We start from the raw sequence: 17,235 nt of genomic DNA on the forward strand, positions 1-17,235 counted from the left end.
GAACCGAGACTTGCTCTTCACCGTACTTAAGGCGAGAGCCTGATCCACTCCACGCTGTCAAAACAGCAGAATCCGGGACACCACATATGTACGGGGGTGCCACTTCATCTCTTCACACAGAGATGTAGGCCTTCCATGTACGATGGTAAATCTTACTTGACATGGACTTCCGTGCTCGTAGCATGGTAGATATCACCGAGCCCGACAGGCCTCGGTCCTTCAACACTTGGCTCTCAACAGCCACGCCGCCAAAACCAGCGACTGTAAAGAAGGGTGAAAGATAGGACCCTGCGACAGAAGGTCCTCTCTCAGGGGTAGACGCCAAGGAACGTCTGCCACCAGACGCACCAGGTCCGCGTACCAGGGACGGCGCGCCCAATCCGGGGCAATCAGAATTGTCGGTATCCCCTCGGCTTCCACCCTGCGCAGCAGGCGAGGAAGAAGTTGCAGAGGAGGGAAAGCGTATATTAGGTGATAGTGACCACAAGGCGCCACTAACGCGTCTGACGCGCCTGCCCACAGGTCCCTTGACCTGGTCACGAATCGTGACACCTTCTGATTGAGACGGGATGCTAGAAGGTCCACGTCAGGAATGCCCCAACTTTGGCACAGAGTCTGAAAACACCTCCGGGTGTAGCGACCATTCTCATTGGTCTAGCCTTTGGCGACTTAGTCGGCTTGCCAATTCAGTTCCCCTGGAATGTACACCGCTGACAGAGCTGGAACCCAGCTTTCGGCCCACCGGAGGATGTGCGCGACTTCCGTCGCTGCAGCCGAGCTTCGTGTGACCACCTGATGATTAACATATGCTACAGCCGTGGCGTTGTCGGACTGGATTCTGATCGGTCAGCCTTGCAGACCCAGAGACCACTTGGAGAGACACAACTTGATCACTCGGTCAGTCGACTCACCCGAATCTGGATATCCAGAGACGAAGAAAGCTTGTGACAGAATCTCTTTCTGTAACACTCAAGTGTGGAATTGGGCATACAGGACTGCCTCAAAAGAGGCCCCATTAGACCCAGCACTGTTATGCAAAAGTGAAGCGACGCCCGTATTGGGTCGTCAACCGCTGCACTGCTGATTGCAGAGTCCGCAGTGCTTCCGCTGGGAGGAAAACTCTTGCCTCCGAGGAATCCAGGACCAACCCCATACATTCCAGCTGCTGAGACGGCAACCGGTACTGACTTCTGGATATTCAGCAGCCAACTGAATCCTCGGAGGGTCTGACAGGTGATAGACACATCGTCTACTAGGTCCAAGCAAGCGATCCCATGCTGCCGCAGCAGGGCCAGGATCAAGGCGAGCACCTTGGTGAAAAAACCCGTTGGTGCCGAAGCTAGGCCGAGCAGGAGGGACACAATAGAAACTGGTCCTCCCCGACCGCAAAGCGCAAAAAACCTCTGGTGTTTTGCGCAAATGGGGGTATGCAGGTACGCGTCCTGATATCCAGGGATGCTAGGAAATCCCTCTGATGGAGCGCTGCTATTACTGAGCGAATCGACTCCATTATGAATTTTTGCGCTTTGACAAAGCAATTGAGGGCCTTGAGGTCCAGGACCGGACGGACCCCGTCCTTCTTGGGGACTACAAACAGATTGGAGTAAAAACCCCTGAAACCGTTCCGTTGAAGGAACCGGTACAACCACCCCCCTGTCCAGCAAATACTGGACAGCTCCTGACAGGTCCTTCAGGCGATCCGGAGGAAGCCGGAGGTTGGAGGGAAAAAATCTGTTTGGTGGACAAGAGAGAAACTATATCTTGTACCCCGAGAAAACTACTTCTCAGACCCAACGGCCGGAAAGAAAAGAGCTCCACCGAGCCGCGAATTCGCGAAGCCGGCCCCCAACCCGAGATATGGGCGGGGGCAAACCTTCATGCCGAAGTAGGCTTGTCCGCAGGCTTGCGGTATCAGGGGCGCTTTCGCCCTCCAGTGGACGTCTTAGCACCCTGGAAACGTTTTCTTGCCGCACTTGGCGGGCGAAAACAAAACCGCTTGGGGTTAGTAAATGAGGGCCCTTGCCTACGGCGAGGCAACTTACCCTTCCCAGATTACGGGAGCAGAGTGCTCTTACCGCCCGTGGCATCTTTTATGATGTCATCCAGGGACACCCCAAAAAGCCATTCACCCTCACAGGGTAAGGCCACCAGGAAAATTTTTTAGGAACAACTGCGCTAAGGTGATAGGTTGGGATTAATAAGCAGCAATTAAATTGTGTATAAACAAAATAAAGAACGAATAAAAAAGGATAATTGCGCTAAACCCAAATGTGCACTTGTATCAAATAAACATGTGACCAAGTATGTGTGCTAACAACTGAATCTATACTGGAAGTATAAATTCATCCGTGGAATCAGGGGGCCGTGGCCGCCTGTTCCTACTGAGCACTGGTGTGTGTAAGCCCAGTAATCAAATAACACTGTGATGTGTCAATCGTGACTACAATAATTGCTATAAAGCAGAGTCAGGGGGCCGTGGCGGCCTGTCCCTACTAAGCAGTGATGTGTGTGAGCCCAATATTCAATAACACAAATAATATAACACAAGTAATGAATAAACCGTGATAACAGTATTTGCTACAAAATAAACCACAAAATTAATATTATTGTGTAAAGTCCATAAAGTCCAAATTGGAAAAATAAAATAAAATAGGTGATAAGTCCATATAGCAATGAAGACACCCGTGAGAATTCCAGGAATGCTGTAACTAGGCACCAGACGTGAATCCACCACCAATCATGCAGCTGCTTACCAGAAATCAGGGTCCTGCCGGACCACTATCAACATATCTCTTCACCAAAGATTTTTAAGGCAGTAGTAGATCCTCCACTTGCACTAGAACCAAGCCATGCTCAGCGATGGATATATAAAACAACAAGACAGAGCTCCACATGGCATAAAATCCGGGTGATTTATTTAAAACAGCATTAAACGAATATACAACTCACATTTGTAGGTAAAAAAAACAGCAATTGGCCTGTAACGCCGGCCGGACGTATCCAGGAACAACAGCCACTCGTTGGAGTAATGAAGGGGATGGCGTCCACACGTCACTCACTCCACCCGACGCGTTTCGTGACAAGATCACTTCTTCTCGGGGTACCAAGGTGTTACAGGCCAATTGCTGTTTTTTTTACCTACAAATGTGAGTTGTATATTCGTTTAATGCTGTTTTAAATAAATCACCCGTATTTTATGCCATGTGGAGCTCTGTCTTGTTGTTTTATATATCCATCGCTGAGCACGGCTTGGTTCTAGTGCAAGTGGAGGATCTACTACTGCCTTAAAAATCTTTGGTTGAGAGATATGTTGATAGTGGTCCGGCAGGACCCTGATTTCTGGTAAGCAGCTGCATGATTGGTGGTGGATTCACGTCTGGTGCCTAGTTACAGCATTCCTGGAATTCTCACGGGTGTCTTCATTGCTATATGGACTTATCACCTATTTTATTTTATTTTTCCAATTTGGACTTTATGGACTTTACACAATAATATTAATTTTGTGGTTTATTTTGTAGCAAATACTGTTATCACGGTTTATTCATTACTTGCGTTATATTATTTGTGTTATTGAATATTGGGCTCACACACATCATTGCTTAGTAGGGACAGGCCGCCACGGCCCCCTGACTCTGCTTTATAGCAGTTATTGTAGTCACGATTGACACATCACAGTGTTATTTGATTACTGGGCTTACACACACCAGTGCTCAGTAGGAACAGGCGGCCACGGCCCCCTAAATCCACGGATGAATTTATACTTCCAGTATAGATTCAGTTGTTAGCACACATACTTGGTCACATGTTTATTTGATACAAGTGCACATTTGGGTTTAGCGCAATTATCCTTTTTTATAAGTCCACCAGGGACTTCTTAGAGGACTGGTCCGCAGACCAACCTTTAGCCATACAAGGCGGGGCAGTTCCACCGCGTAGGCGGAGGCCCTGGAAAGCAGGGGGAGCACATCCAGGGCCGACACACAGACAAATTTTAGACCTTGTACCAACTGGTCGGTCAGGTCCACGCAGGTCTCAGAATCATTCTGCGCCTCTAGCTCCCGAACCAGGGACTTAGCCCATTCGGTAAGTGTCTGCGACACCAGAGACCCGGCCAAAACCGGTCTCACCATCGGCCCCACCACTGTGAATATGGATCGGGCCACAGCTCTCCTATTTGCAGGGTCCTTAAAGCAGGAGCCCCTTCCACAGGTAACTTGGCAGCCTTGTTCCAAAACAAGCTTCCCAGCCTGGACACAGGGGGGTCCACTGACGGAGGAGATACCCACTGTTATAGAAAATCCTCCTCAAAAGGGTAACGGACCGCAAAGCATTTTGGTACTGCCAAAAACTTCCTGCGACCGATCCCATTCCTTGCATAACAGTCCAGATATGGAACACAAGGAAAACACTTTTTGCGGTGCGGGGAGGATGCTGGACCCAAAAGGGACTGGCATCTCTGATGCCTCCGCCGAATCCTCAAGTGCTTGAGTAACCGCAGTGTCAAGAGCCCCAACAAACGCACAAATCATGCGCTGACCCTGAAACAGAGTCATCCTCACTGTCCGTGTGGGCTTAGGCCTGCAGAATCTGACAAAAACTGAACCAGAGCCGGACGCCGCAGCGAGGCCTGATTCCGTGTCAGAAAACATCCCAGAAGAAGGCAGAGGGGGGACGCTTTGTTACCCCCCTTTTTCCCCCACCACTTCCATCCTGACCACAAATGCCTCAGGGACTGCCATCACAGCATCCATAGAGGCCACAGGGACACTAAGGGTTAACACCAGCATGTCAGTGAGTCACTGCAACTGCCACCCTAGTACTGCCAGGCAGGACCACAGGACACCCTCCCAGCCGCTACAGAGAGCAGGGAAAACCCCCCCCTGGAGAACCCACCACCCGACCAGACTGCCGCTGCTGAGAAGCTAAAACGCTGTCTTGTGCTGCGCCATCCCTCAGGAAAGTGTGCTTAGGCCGTCAGCGCCGTTATGCAAGTCACTAGTGGCCAAGAGCTGTACCAAGATGGCCACCGACATAGAAAAAAACAGCCTGCGGGCTTAGAGAAAATGGCCGCCGTCATTACAACTGCGCCATAAAACACAGCCGGTCACCGGCAAAATGGCGCCAAAACTGTGTTTTTTTAAAACATACAGAGTGAAGCCCCAGTAAAACACGGCAACCTATAGGCCCACGGGACCCCCCCCCCGCACACATGGCAGTACACAAAGTCACTAAAAAACACCAAACAGCACCCACAGCCCCCAGGTCAGACTGAGCTTCGTCCTGCGACCACCGGCTGGAGGCATTCCAGACAACGTCCGCTTGCGGCATGGCTGTCGGCCCGGCAAACTGTGACACGGCCATAGAGACCGGTCATATGTGTGCCCTGGAACATGTAGTTCACCAGCCAGGATGCTTCCAGAGAGTGGGATGTACCCAGGAACACGCCCCCTGGGAGGTAATGTACTGAGAAGTGTTTTAACACTTAAAGTGCTGTTTTTTGTTCTGCCTAGTCTCTCCTAGAGCGAAGGTACAGAACCCTAAGGTCAATGCTGCTGTGTCCGTCCATGAACGAAAGAGAAAATAGATTTTTGTGATTAAACAGTTGGGTAAACATCCAACAGGCAGGGCTCAAAATTTCAAGCTCTGAGCCTCTGGCCAGGCCTCAAGTGTTACTCGCCACCAGTTGCCTCACCTAACCCATACACTGCCCCACCCCTAATTCTGCCCCTAAAAACGCCCTTGTAGATTATCTCTTGGAATGACACTGTTAAATGTTTTATGCCGAATCAAGTTACACAATTAAATATTACCAACAACAACTTTAACAAAATGGGACAGGGCACTGAGACAGACCAGAGGGACATGGCACTGGGGCAAACCAGAGGGACATGGCACTGGGGCAAACCAGAGGGACAGGGCACTGGGGCAAACCAGAGGGACATGGCAGTGGGGCAAACCAGAGGGACATGGCACTGGGGCAAACCTGAGGGATATGGCACTGGGGCAAACCAGAGGGATATGGCACTGGGGCAAACCAGAGGGATATGGCACTGGGGCAAACCAGAGGGATATGGCACTGGGGCAAACCAGAGGGACATGGACTTTTTTACTTCTGCAAATATTGCTCTCCCTCTTCTTATGTACAAGACTCCCTCCTCCTCTGCCTTCTCTCTAGAACCAGGTCTTTTCCCCCATTCTCTTGCTGTCTCCTCTGCAACCCCCATCCATCCTCCTCTCTCTCTCCTATTCTACCCACTCTCATAATCAGGAGCCCCTGTGTGCGGCTCCACACTTGCATGTCCCCACTTCCCCCTTTCATTGTTGGGCAGTGAGGAGAGGAGCTGCAGCACAGCGGGAGGGAGTACAATCCAGCACCGAGATTCACACACCTGTATAGCCATTGACACCACAACACAGCGCACACTGACACCACACAGAGAATTGTAAGGAGAGCACCTGTGTACTGCTCTGCATGTGTGCGGCTCACCCGACTACTTTTCCTGGGCACGCACCTTTCCTCTTCGGCCACCAATCGCAGCGTGGCTCTAAGTGTAGGCAAAGATTGGACTGTTGGTCATGCAGAACTGTTATCACTCGCCCCCAGCTTAAATCCACTCGTCAAATGCTAGCAGGCGAGTGGAAATTTTGAGGGCTGCAACAGGGATTGGTCCCAATGGTGAGCCTGATTGTTGTTTAACCACTTGCCAACTGCATGATGCCATTCTACGGCAACAAGGTGACTTTCCTGTGTTCGGATCATGTACCTAGTACATGATCCAGCACTTCTGGGTAGGGGGCATGCCACTTCTGCTGTAATTAGTCACAGCAGATGCCGGCCAATGGATGTCCACCGGCACCCGCTGATCACAGAGGAGAACAGAACAGAGCTCTTGCCTATGTAAACAAGGCAGAGCTCTGTCTTGTCAGCGAGGGATGTGCTGGATTTTGTTTTCCTGCAAAGAAGAATAAAATCCAGCACATGACTTAGTAAAAAAGCACCACATGGTAAACACAGACACACTGGTTAGGCACACATTTAACCCTTTGATCACCCTAGATGTTTAACCCATTCCCAGACAGTTTCATTCGTACAATGAGTGTATTTTTTAGTTAGCACTGATTACTGTCACTGGTTCCCACAGTAAAATATCGCAGTTCCACTATAAGTTGCTGATCGCCCCCATTATTAGTATAAAAAACAAAAAATTTCAGTATACACACACACACACACACACAATTGTTTGTAGACGCTATAAGTTTTGTGTTTTTTTTTTCTGGGCCTAAACTCAGCTAGAACCCCCCCCCCCCCTTAAAAGGTTTAATGGCCCATCAGAGGGGTGAGGAGTCTGATAAGTGGGCCTATTTTTTTTGCCATAGAATACTCACTCCAATAATAAAAGACACCCACGACAAGTTTAGAGAAACATGGGCCTGCTGGACTCACTACAGAGTCCCTGGGCCCCACGGACTCACCTGCTCCTACTGACTTCCCCACAGTTCCTGATCAGGCGTCTGGTCGCTGAACTGATTATATCCCCTATCGCTACATTCTGCTTCCCTCCCTCACCCTCTCCATACCCTTCCCCCCCTTTTTTTTCTCTCTCCCCCCGTGGAACCATATCTGACAACTGGACCTATTGATCTTCCTAGGGCTTCCCTTCGCCCACAGATAGTTCCCCGTAGGGGTGGGTGGGATAAGGGAAGACCCGTTCTGGTTCCTTACCTCATTAGCTGTTTTACCTCCCCTACCAGGTTGAGATGGTAAACTTGGCTTCCAAGACACAGCTTAGGCAATCTCCTACCTTTTATAAGACAGCTGTTCACTGCTAATTATTTGATTTTACGTTGACGTGCTGTATCACGCCTGTTATGGTTTGATTACCTGCTCATCTGCTTTCCAACATGTACTTCTGGTTGCACCCAGTCTTGTAACTGATTGTAATTGACTATTTGATGAATACTCAATAAAAATTGTTTTGTGAAAAACAAACAAAAAAAAAGGGACACAACCTCCTTGAGGGGGGGGGGGATTTGTTGTGATAACTTGAAAAAAAAGAAAAATGAAAAGTTCTCCAAAAAAAAAATATATGTGGAGTACAAAAAATTATTTTGGAGAACTGGCTTTAGCTTTATGGCAGCTGCAACCTGTTACATACTGTTACTTAACAAAAATTGACGCTCAACCCCAGTCTATATGGTGAACATGTATAAGCTGGCCTTAGCCTTTCACCACTCCACACGCCATGTCCTCTGCGACTGGTTACCAAATCACTTAAGTGGCCCACGCTCCTCTAAAGGTTGAACACCCTTGGTGTAAAGCAATAGAGTAACCACTATGTCATCTCTACCAGCTGCAAATATTTTTCTTACCTTCAGCCTGCATTGCTTAATTCAGGTGCTAGAAACAGAGAATAAGCCCTGTGCAAGCTCCAATTTGCAATTTAGAACTTACACTATGGACTCCTTCCTCACCACGTGACAGCTCTGGATGCCTGCACAGTGTTCAGTGAGACATCCAAGTCCTTCAATAAGCTGATGACCAAATGTTAACAACTCATTGCGATAAAAAATCAATTGGAAACACTACTATCAGACAAATAGATGTCTTTCCAAACTAATGCTGCAAACTGATCACGGACCTGGTGTGCCTGCCAGCATCAGCCATTATGAAGAACTAAAGCCTCGTACACACGATCCGATTGTTGGCAGGGGATTGTCTATCGACAGACTGTTGTCCTAAAATCTTACCTTTAGTACGCTTCTTTTGACAATTGTTGTCCAGGAAATGTTGGATGACATGCTAGTAAATTTGTCCGATTTTTTGATGGTCAGTACACAAATCTGTCACACAAAAGTTGAAAGTACAAACATGCATGCTCGGAATCGATGCTCAAACACGAAATTAGCAGAAGAGGCTCAAAGGGTGGCGCTCAAGAGCTAGAATTCCTCGTAGTATGTCACTACATTCGCCTTTGTTGTACGAAAATTGTATAGAGTTAGTATGCAAGACAAGATCCTGGCACACACCCTTAAGACAGAAATCAGACACTCGGTTGGCCAACAATCGGATTGTGTGTCATTTGTATGTTTAATTTGCACATAATCTGGAAGTAAAGCTGGCCATTCACTAGCCGATTTATTTTTTTCCCCCATTCAGTCTGCAGATTCTTCCATGCATGCTAAAAAGGGAAGTATGGACAAATCATTCGCTGAGGTCACTACATTATGGCAGCTGCAACCTGTTACATACTGTGGACGCTGCCAAACAATCAGCTGCAGTCACTGTTTACTCCCAAATTTTGTGCCCACATAAACCGGCCTAAAATTCAAGCAGGGGGCGATTTATCAGAAGCCCTGAAATTCTTGGTTAGCTTAAGATTCCAGGGAGTGGGAGAGGTATTATGAAGAGAAGAGCCAAGTCTTAGAGTTAAAAGTAACTAGCAACATATTAATGTATTAACCCTTTAGATGAAAAATACATCTTTAAACCCGTCAAAGATTTTTTCAGTGACAAAATTTAAATTCTTATAGCAGAATATTTTCCATGAGGTTTTATTTCATGCGTTTTATTATATATCCATAAGAGACATATGCTGATAAAATAAAGGCATCGGTTTCCACTTTCAGGCAGATTCAACAGGCAAATAATTTAAAAAACAAACAAACAGTCTTGTGGAAGCATTCAACCAGGTTTTGAAGCACTGGGATTGATTAACAAGAATAGAGCATGTTCACTTTGTTACGTGTGTGTATGCTTAGCTTACTGTATGTGGTGAAGATGTTCATGGGCAGGCAAAAATCCTGATTTTTTTTTCCTTGCACATTATTGCGTATTCAAAAAGGGAGCAAAACTTCATCGTAGTTACTAAGCCAATTGAACAGTTTATACTCCTTTAGTAAATCAACCCTACTGACTCAAAAAATATGTTTAAGGATTGGTTAGGCATTCAACTGCCCATCACAGCTGTATTCAGATGCATGGGCCAGCATTGTAGTATTTATTCAAGCTTCTGATAACATCACTCCTGGTGTTCATGCTCCTGACCAGGTATAAGCCAGCTAATTCTGTCCGTTTGCATGGTGGCATACATTACAAAAGCTGTCACATAGAGAACGGAGAACACTAGAAGCCAGTCAATTCCAGTTTGAGGAGTGCAGGGCAATGGTCCTTCACAGTCTGCTTCGGTTACTGTGACATCAGGCTTTGCTTCAATTCCTGATTTAGAAAGGAAAAAAAAATAAAAAATCTCAGGTTAAGCAAAATATCCTGGAAACAATGGGGGAGATTTACTTAAACTGGTGCACACAGAATCTGGTGCAGCTGTCCATAGTAGCCAATCAGCTTTCAACATCAGCTTGTTCAATTATGCTTTGACAATAAGCCCACATTCATATTGGGCCGATTTGGTCAAATCGCATGCCAAATCAGAGTCTATTGCCAGCAATGGCACCGTCCGAATTGGTGCGATGCCGACTTTGCAGCCAAAGGTTTTTGCACTACTTTTGGCGACTTCAGGGGCGATTTCAATAAATGTCTGTCATATCTCCCCCCAAGTCGGGCTGAAATGCACGATTTCAAACCTGCCCTCAGTGTGAATGAAGGCTAAAACTTAGAAAGTTGATTAGTTACTATGCACAGCTGCACCAAATTCTGTGTGCTCCAGTTTTATTAATTCTTTCCCTAGTAATCATTTTCATCCAGATTTTCCCTTTGTGCTCATGTCTATGCAACATCTGAATTTCAATACCCGTGAATGTGTCTGCTAGTTGCAAATATAATGAGACAATCCAGACTAACCTAGGGTAAAGTACTAGAGACTATAGCCAGTTAACTGGTTTTATACCGTTTATTATTATAATCCACTTGCCGACTGCAATATGTATATATACACACGTTGCGGCATTAAAGTTTACTGGGGGTTATCGCTGAAGATATCTGCCATAACCCCAGTATTTTTAATTTTCAGCAGGCGGCTGGCTTGCTCATGAAAGCAGTCCAAGCGCCTCATTAGCCGATGGATTGCTTTCAAAAGTAGCAGGCCGGGACGCCCCTCCCGACGCCGTTTCTCGGGCTTACCGTTTTTACTAGCGCATCCGACGGTGTGGCCGGCTGGTCACAGAAGCGAACAGAGACCAGATTGTCTCTGATCGCCTCTATGGCATTGGAGGACCAGAGCAACATCATGAGATTTGATGGCTTCCGGTCTCGGGAGGAAGTAAACAATTTTTTTTTTTTTTTATCGTAAAAAAAATATAAGTGTATATTACACACACACACACACACACACACACACAACCATCTATACATATCAACCAAAACAAAATCACTCTTTTTACAGTGGGTCAAATAAGTACTGAATACGTCACCATTTTTCTAGGTAAATATATTTCTAAAAAGGTGCTACCGACATGATATTTTCACCACGTCGACAACAACCCATGCAATCCATACAAGGAAACCAAAAACAACACATTAACTGAAATGTATTTAATAATTCGTACAAAAGCCTTTGTTGGCAATAACCGTTAAGAAACTAGTTTCATGCATTGTTCAGGTGTGATTTTGGCCCATTCTTCCACACAAACTGTGTGAAATCAAATCTTGAAGGTTCTATGGGCCTCTTCTATTAACGCTAATCTTTAGTTCTTTCCATAGATTTTCTATTGGATTCAAGTGAGGCGATTGGCTGGGCCATTCTAGCAGCTTTATTTTCTCTTTCTTTGAAACCAATTCAGAGTTACCTTGGCTTTGAGTTTGGGACTATTGCCTTGCTGAGATGTCCACCCTCATTTCATCTTCATCATCCTGGTAGATGGCAGCAGATTTTTTTATCAAGAATGTCTTGATACATTTTTATCTTCAAAGATATGAAGTTTGCCAGTACCGTATGCAGAAAAACAGCCCCTCGTCGTGAAGTTCCCACTTCCAAACTTCATTGTTATAGGGGTGATATGTGCAGTGCCATTTGACCTTCAAACATGGTGTGTATTATGGTGTCTTTTCACACTGGGGTGGTGTGCTTGCGGGACATTATGAAAAGTCCTGTAAGCAGCATCTTTGGGGCGGGTTGGGAGCACTGTAAATAGAGCACCTAAAATGCCCTGCCCATTGCAATGAATAGGCAGCACGTCCAAAGCGCCTTAAAAGCAATTTGAAAGAGCTGCAAAACAGGGCCAGCGGTCGTAAAAATGAGCGTCACTTTATCGTTAACTGCACAGGAGCTCAGTGTGAAAGGAGTCTAAACGTGCAGAAAACTTTAAATGAGCGTCAACATGCTCTTTCTTCAGCAATGGAGTCTTGCATGGTGAGTGTGCATACAGGCCGTGGCAGTAAGGTGCATTACTTATTGTTTTCTTGGAAACAATTGCACCTGCTAATTCCAGGTCTTTCTAAAGCTCTTCATAAGTGGTCCTTGGCTCTGTTCACTACTGTGTCAGAAATCTTGCAAAAGAGCACCTGGTTGTGGTCAGTTTATGGTGAAATTATGTTCTTTTGGTGAAATTATGTGCTTACTGGAACATTCAGAAGTTTAGAAATCCTGTAACCAATGCCATCAGTATGTTCTGCAACAATAAGGTTGCCAAGGTATTGAGAGAGTTCTTTGCTTTTACCCATCATGAGAGGTTTCTTTTGGGACACCATGGTAATGAGAAACCTTTTTACAGACCATCAGTTAGGACGCAACTTTGGTTGGGTACAACTTTGGCTTTGACCAGTGATAATGGACAACAGTTTTTCACACAAGTTGCATTGTATAACATTCAGGTGCAACATTTGAGGGTTAACATTGAAGTCTATGGCCCTCAAGTTGCATTAAGTCGGACCAAAGCAACTACTTTTAAGTTGCGCATATATGAATGGTTATCATTGGAAAACATGGAGAACGAAGTTGCATCACAAGTGTGAATGGAGCCTTACTTTCTCACTCCATGTTCACCATTGCCATAAAATTACAGGAGAAAGAGCTCCAAAAGTGTAAAACCTTTTATTCGCCTCACAGATAGATTAGCTTGCTTCCTGTATGCCCCTCCAGGGGCAAGCTAATCCATTTGGGGTGACAGCTGGAAGCGGTGAGAGTGCACACGGACTGCACTCATACTGTCACAGAGTGGAGTCGGCTGGCAATAACATAATATGTGTAAATCCAGGTGCAGGGAGAAATGTACAATGAAATGTAAGTGCATTAACAAATATTGTATGTCACATATTGAAGATAACAACATTTTTACACTATTGGAGCCCTTTCTCAAATTTTATGGCAATGGTGAACATATATCTCTACACAATGTATACATATTTAACACACACTTACTTGTGCTCATAAGTTTACATACCCTGGCAGAATTTATGATTCTTCTGAGAATATGAATGATAAAACACAAAAACATTTCTCTTTCACTCATGGTTAGTGCTTGGCTGAAACCATTTATTATCAATCAACTATATCCTCTTTTTAAATCACAATGATAACAAACTACCCAAATGACCCTGAGCAAAAAAAAAAACTTTACATACCCTGGAGATTTTGGCCTGATAACATGCAAACAAGTTGACACAAATGGGTTTGAATGGCTATTAAAAAAGGTAGCCATCACCTGTGATCTGTTTGCTTGTAGTGTGTGTGTAAGGTCAATGAGTTTCTGTACTCCTGACAGACTCTTCAAAGCAAAAGAATTGTCAAAGGATATGCCACAAAGTATCCTTCTTACAATATGCCAAACATCAGAGACAAGCCTCAAACCTTCTGGAACAAAGTCATTTGGAGTGAGGAGACCAAAATTGAGCCATTTGGCCACAACCATAAAATGCTACATTTGGAGAGTCAACAAGGCCTATGATGAAAGGTACACCATTCCTACTGTGAAACACGAAGGTAGATCACTGATGTTTTGGGGGATGTGTAAGCTACAAAAGGCACAGGAAATTTGTTTAAAAATTGATGGCAAGATGAATGAAGTAGGTTATAAAAAAATACTGGAGGAACGTTTGCGTTACATAGTTAGTCAGGTTGAAAAGACACAAGTCCATCCAGTTCAACCACAAAAAATAAACAAACAAAATAAAAAACACATTCAGCCAGGACGCTGCGCGAATGGGACGCACTTAGACATTCCAACATGACAATGAATCAAAACACAAGGCCAAGTCGACCTGTCATTGGTGACAGCAGAATGAAGAGAAGTGACATTTCAGTCTCCTGACCTCAAAATCATTGAGCCACTCTGGGGAGATCTCAAAACGTGCAGTCCATACAAGACAGCCCCAAGAATTTACAGGAACTGGAGGCTTTTCTTGATGATACATCACGGGACACAGAGCCTTAATTACTTAATGGGTTATGTAGTCACCACAGGTGATTGGACACTGGCAAACCCAATTAAAATTACGTTCCTCCCCTATATAACCCCTCCCAAATGGAGAGTATCTCAGTTTTTTCGCCAGTGTTTAAAGGTGGTTGGTCACGTTCAACATGTGCCAAGAAGAAAAATGCTCTTTTGATGGTCTGTCTGCAGAGACCTAGAAGCTATAACCGGATCCATACCTCGGGCTGATATCAAAAGATGGATGGTACCCAGACCTCATGTAATGAAGAAACAAGGTTTGCCTGTAATGTCTCTCTGCGGAGGTCTGGGCTCTAGGATCCAGACTTTGGTGTACCAATACAACTGTGGCACGAAAAGTTTCTGGCAGAGTCTTCTACAGGTCCAGGTATGAGGTTTTTCTCTAATGGAACCCTTGATAAACCTTAAGGTTGGAACAACTTGCCCGCCGTGATGGGTGAAAGCTGGAACTACTTTTAGTAGCTTTCCTGCAGTGTGGCTAAGGTAAGAAGAGGATAATTTATTTTGTATTATCTTCTGTGAGTAGGATGTCCTGGTTTTCACCACTGGAGGGAGTAAGTGTATACCTGGTGTATTCTTATACCAGCCATCCAAGAACAAGCTCAGTGAAGTTGTTCAAATTTAAACACCACTCACCTCCTTCCGCTGCAGGCTCTGCCACAAGAAACGCATACAGGGGTCCACAATGATGCCCCAGTAAACTGTCCCCCCTTTCCTCGGTCTCCTGGGCGCCGCCATGACAGCGGCCCACACACCGGGAGCGCGCTTTTACCTGTCTAAATGAGACATGGATAGGGGGAGGGCCGTAGTTGCTAGTGGCTGTGCGCAAAAAGCCGTTTTAAAAGCCCAGCATGCCAGAAGCCTTCTGTAAAGCGGTATGGACACAGAGCAAATAAGAACAAAAGATGATCAGGACAGCTGCACTCCAATCCAACGTAACTTTAATGTAAAAACTGGAAACAGGCACTACAAGTCACAGCAACAGAACCTAGGACAGCTGACGCGTTTCACACTAACTTCAGTGTTTACCCATAGCTGATTTTTCATAAAATTAACCTTTAATACATATATCAATCCAATCCAGACATGTGATCAAAAAAAAGGTGAAATTGAAAATGCAATTAAGGACTGCAAAAGCACTCCAATAAGGACTAATAAAAACCTGCTGTAGTGGAGGCATTTCTTAAAGCGGATCTCCACCCTCAATTCAACTGCAGCTCCATATTCATACTGCTCCTAAACAATGATGAATCGTCTATTTTCATTAAATTTAGTATTCGTGTACCTTATTAATCAGCCAGGCTTGCGGTCTGCCCCCCCTCGGGTTTCCGACGGGTTTTCTCCAGTTTCCTGTGCCGCGCTGTGTCTGCTGGGAGCCTGTGTCAGAGCTCCCTAATTATAATATTCCGCTCTGTTAGAAAACATTGCGCGACTTCGCTCACGCCGCCGGTCACCATAGCCAGTGCGCATGCACGAGATCGAGCGGTGGATGCTGGGACAGCATCCACCGCAAATAGGAAGGAATCCAACGCCCATAGCTAAGATGGCAACGACAGGAAAACACAGAATATAACTATTTATTGGGGACAATATTACAGCGGAGCGGCGGGGGGACACCGGAAACGTGAGTTTAGCACAGCAGTGCTATTACACATTTAAAAATACCATTTAAAAAAAAAATTTGATTTTGCGTGGGAGATCCGCTTTAATTGCATTTTCAATTTCACCTGTTTTTGATCACATGTCTGGATAGGATTGATATATGTATTAGAGGTTCATTTTATGAAAAATCAGCTATGAGTAAACACTGAAGTTAGTGTGAAACGCATCAGCTGTCCTAGGTTCCGCTGCTGTGACTTGTAGTGCCCGTTTCCAGTTTTTACATTAAAGTTACGTTGAATTGGAGTGCGGCTCTCCTGATCATCTTTTGTTCTTATTTGCCATGTGCATTGCTAGCACCCTCAGTTCCTGAGAAGATTGCACCCAACAAGACCTGCCTGGAGCGGCAATCTCTGTCTCTTTATAGTTCATGGACACAGAGCGGTGGGCTGTAAGCATCCCTGTGGATTGAACCAGGCAAACCTAGACTCCTACTCGGCACCAGGTTGTGCAGCGAGCCGATATTTTGTGTATTGTAAGACTATAGCACAGCAGTGATTGCATTTATTTTGTGGATAGTACCTTTGCTTTGCAGTAATGTTCCCGAAAAGGATAGCAGAAAACGGGGTAGATCCCCTTCATCTGCTCTGGCTCTCTCATCACATGAGCCTTCTGAGGGTGAAAAATCCCTCTCTGGAAGAGAAGGTTCATGTACAGTCTGAGGCAGTGCTGTAGGCGGCACTTTGCGGGGGGCAGATGCCCCCCCTGCACAAAAACATCCCCCACCCGTCCTTCCGAGTTCGGGCTCCCGCAGCCTTCCCCCGCTCACATACAGCCTCAGTGCATCCACCGCCCACAGCCACTGAGGTGCCTGACCAGTGCAGAGTTATCTGCAGCCTTGCGTGCTGCGCTGGAGTCTGTGAGCCTGGATGTGTATTCTTCAGACATTGCGCCCACTGCTTCACCATGCAGCGTGACATCCAGCCCAGACTCAGGTAGGAGGACACCGTTGTAAGGGGAAAGTGGGGAGCCCGAGTGTATGGCAGCCAAAGAGTGAGTGTATAGGAGGGGGTGGAAGGCTGTGCAGTCTCATTGTGCCGTGTTTGGAGGACTGGTGGCAGCCCATTTTTGGTAGGGCTTGTAGTGCCCCGTTTTTGCTGGGACTTGTAGTGCACTGTGGGGGCTGAGATATAGCAGCCTTCTATGCTGGGACTTGTAGTACCTTAGACTGTGGGGGGACTGAGGAATCCTCATTCCGCCACTAAAGGCACTACAAGTCCCAGCAGAGTGGGC

At 46.0% G+C, this 17,235-nt stretch overlaps 1 protein-coding gene across 1 annotated transcript in view; it reads right to left on the reverse strand.

Annotated features, from left to right (window-relative positions):
• Positions 1-9,536: 9,536 nt before the first annotated feature.
• Positions 9,537-17,235, reverse strand: part of TXNDC15 (thioredoxin domain containing 15) — a 46,154-nt gene continuing 38,455 nt past the window's right edge. Inside the window, exon 5 of the mRNA XM_040344758.1 lies at positions 9,537-10,216. Within this exon, the coding sequence (XP_040200692.1) occupies positions 10,020-10,216 (197 nt within the window). The 3' untranslated portion in view covers positions 9,537-10,019. The remainder of the gene's footprint in view (positions 10,217-17,235) is intronic.

This window comes from Rana temporaria, chromosome 3 (genome assembly GCF_905171775.1).
Source record: "Rana temporaria chromosome 3, aRanTem1.1, whole genome shotgun sequence".
Classification (NCBI taxonomy): Eukaryota; Metazoa; Chordata; class Amphibia; order Anura; family Ranidae; genus Rana; species Rana temporaria.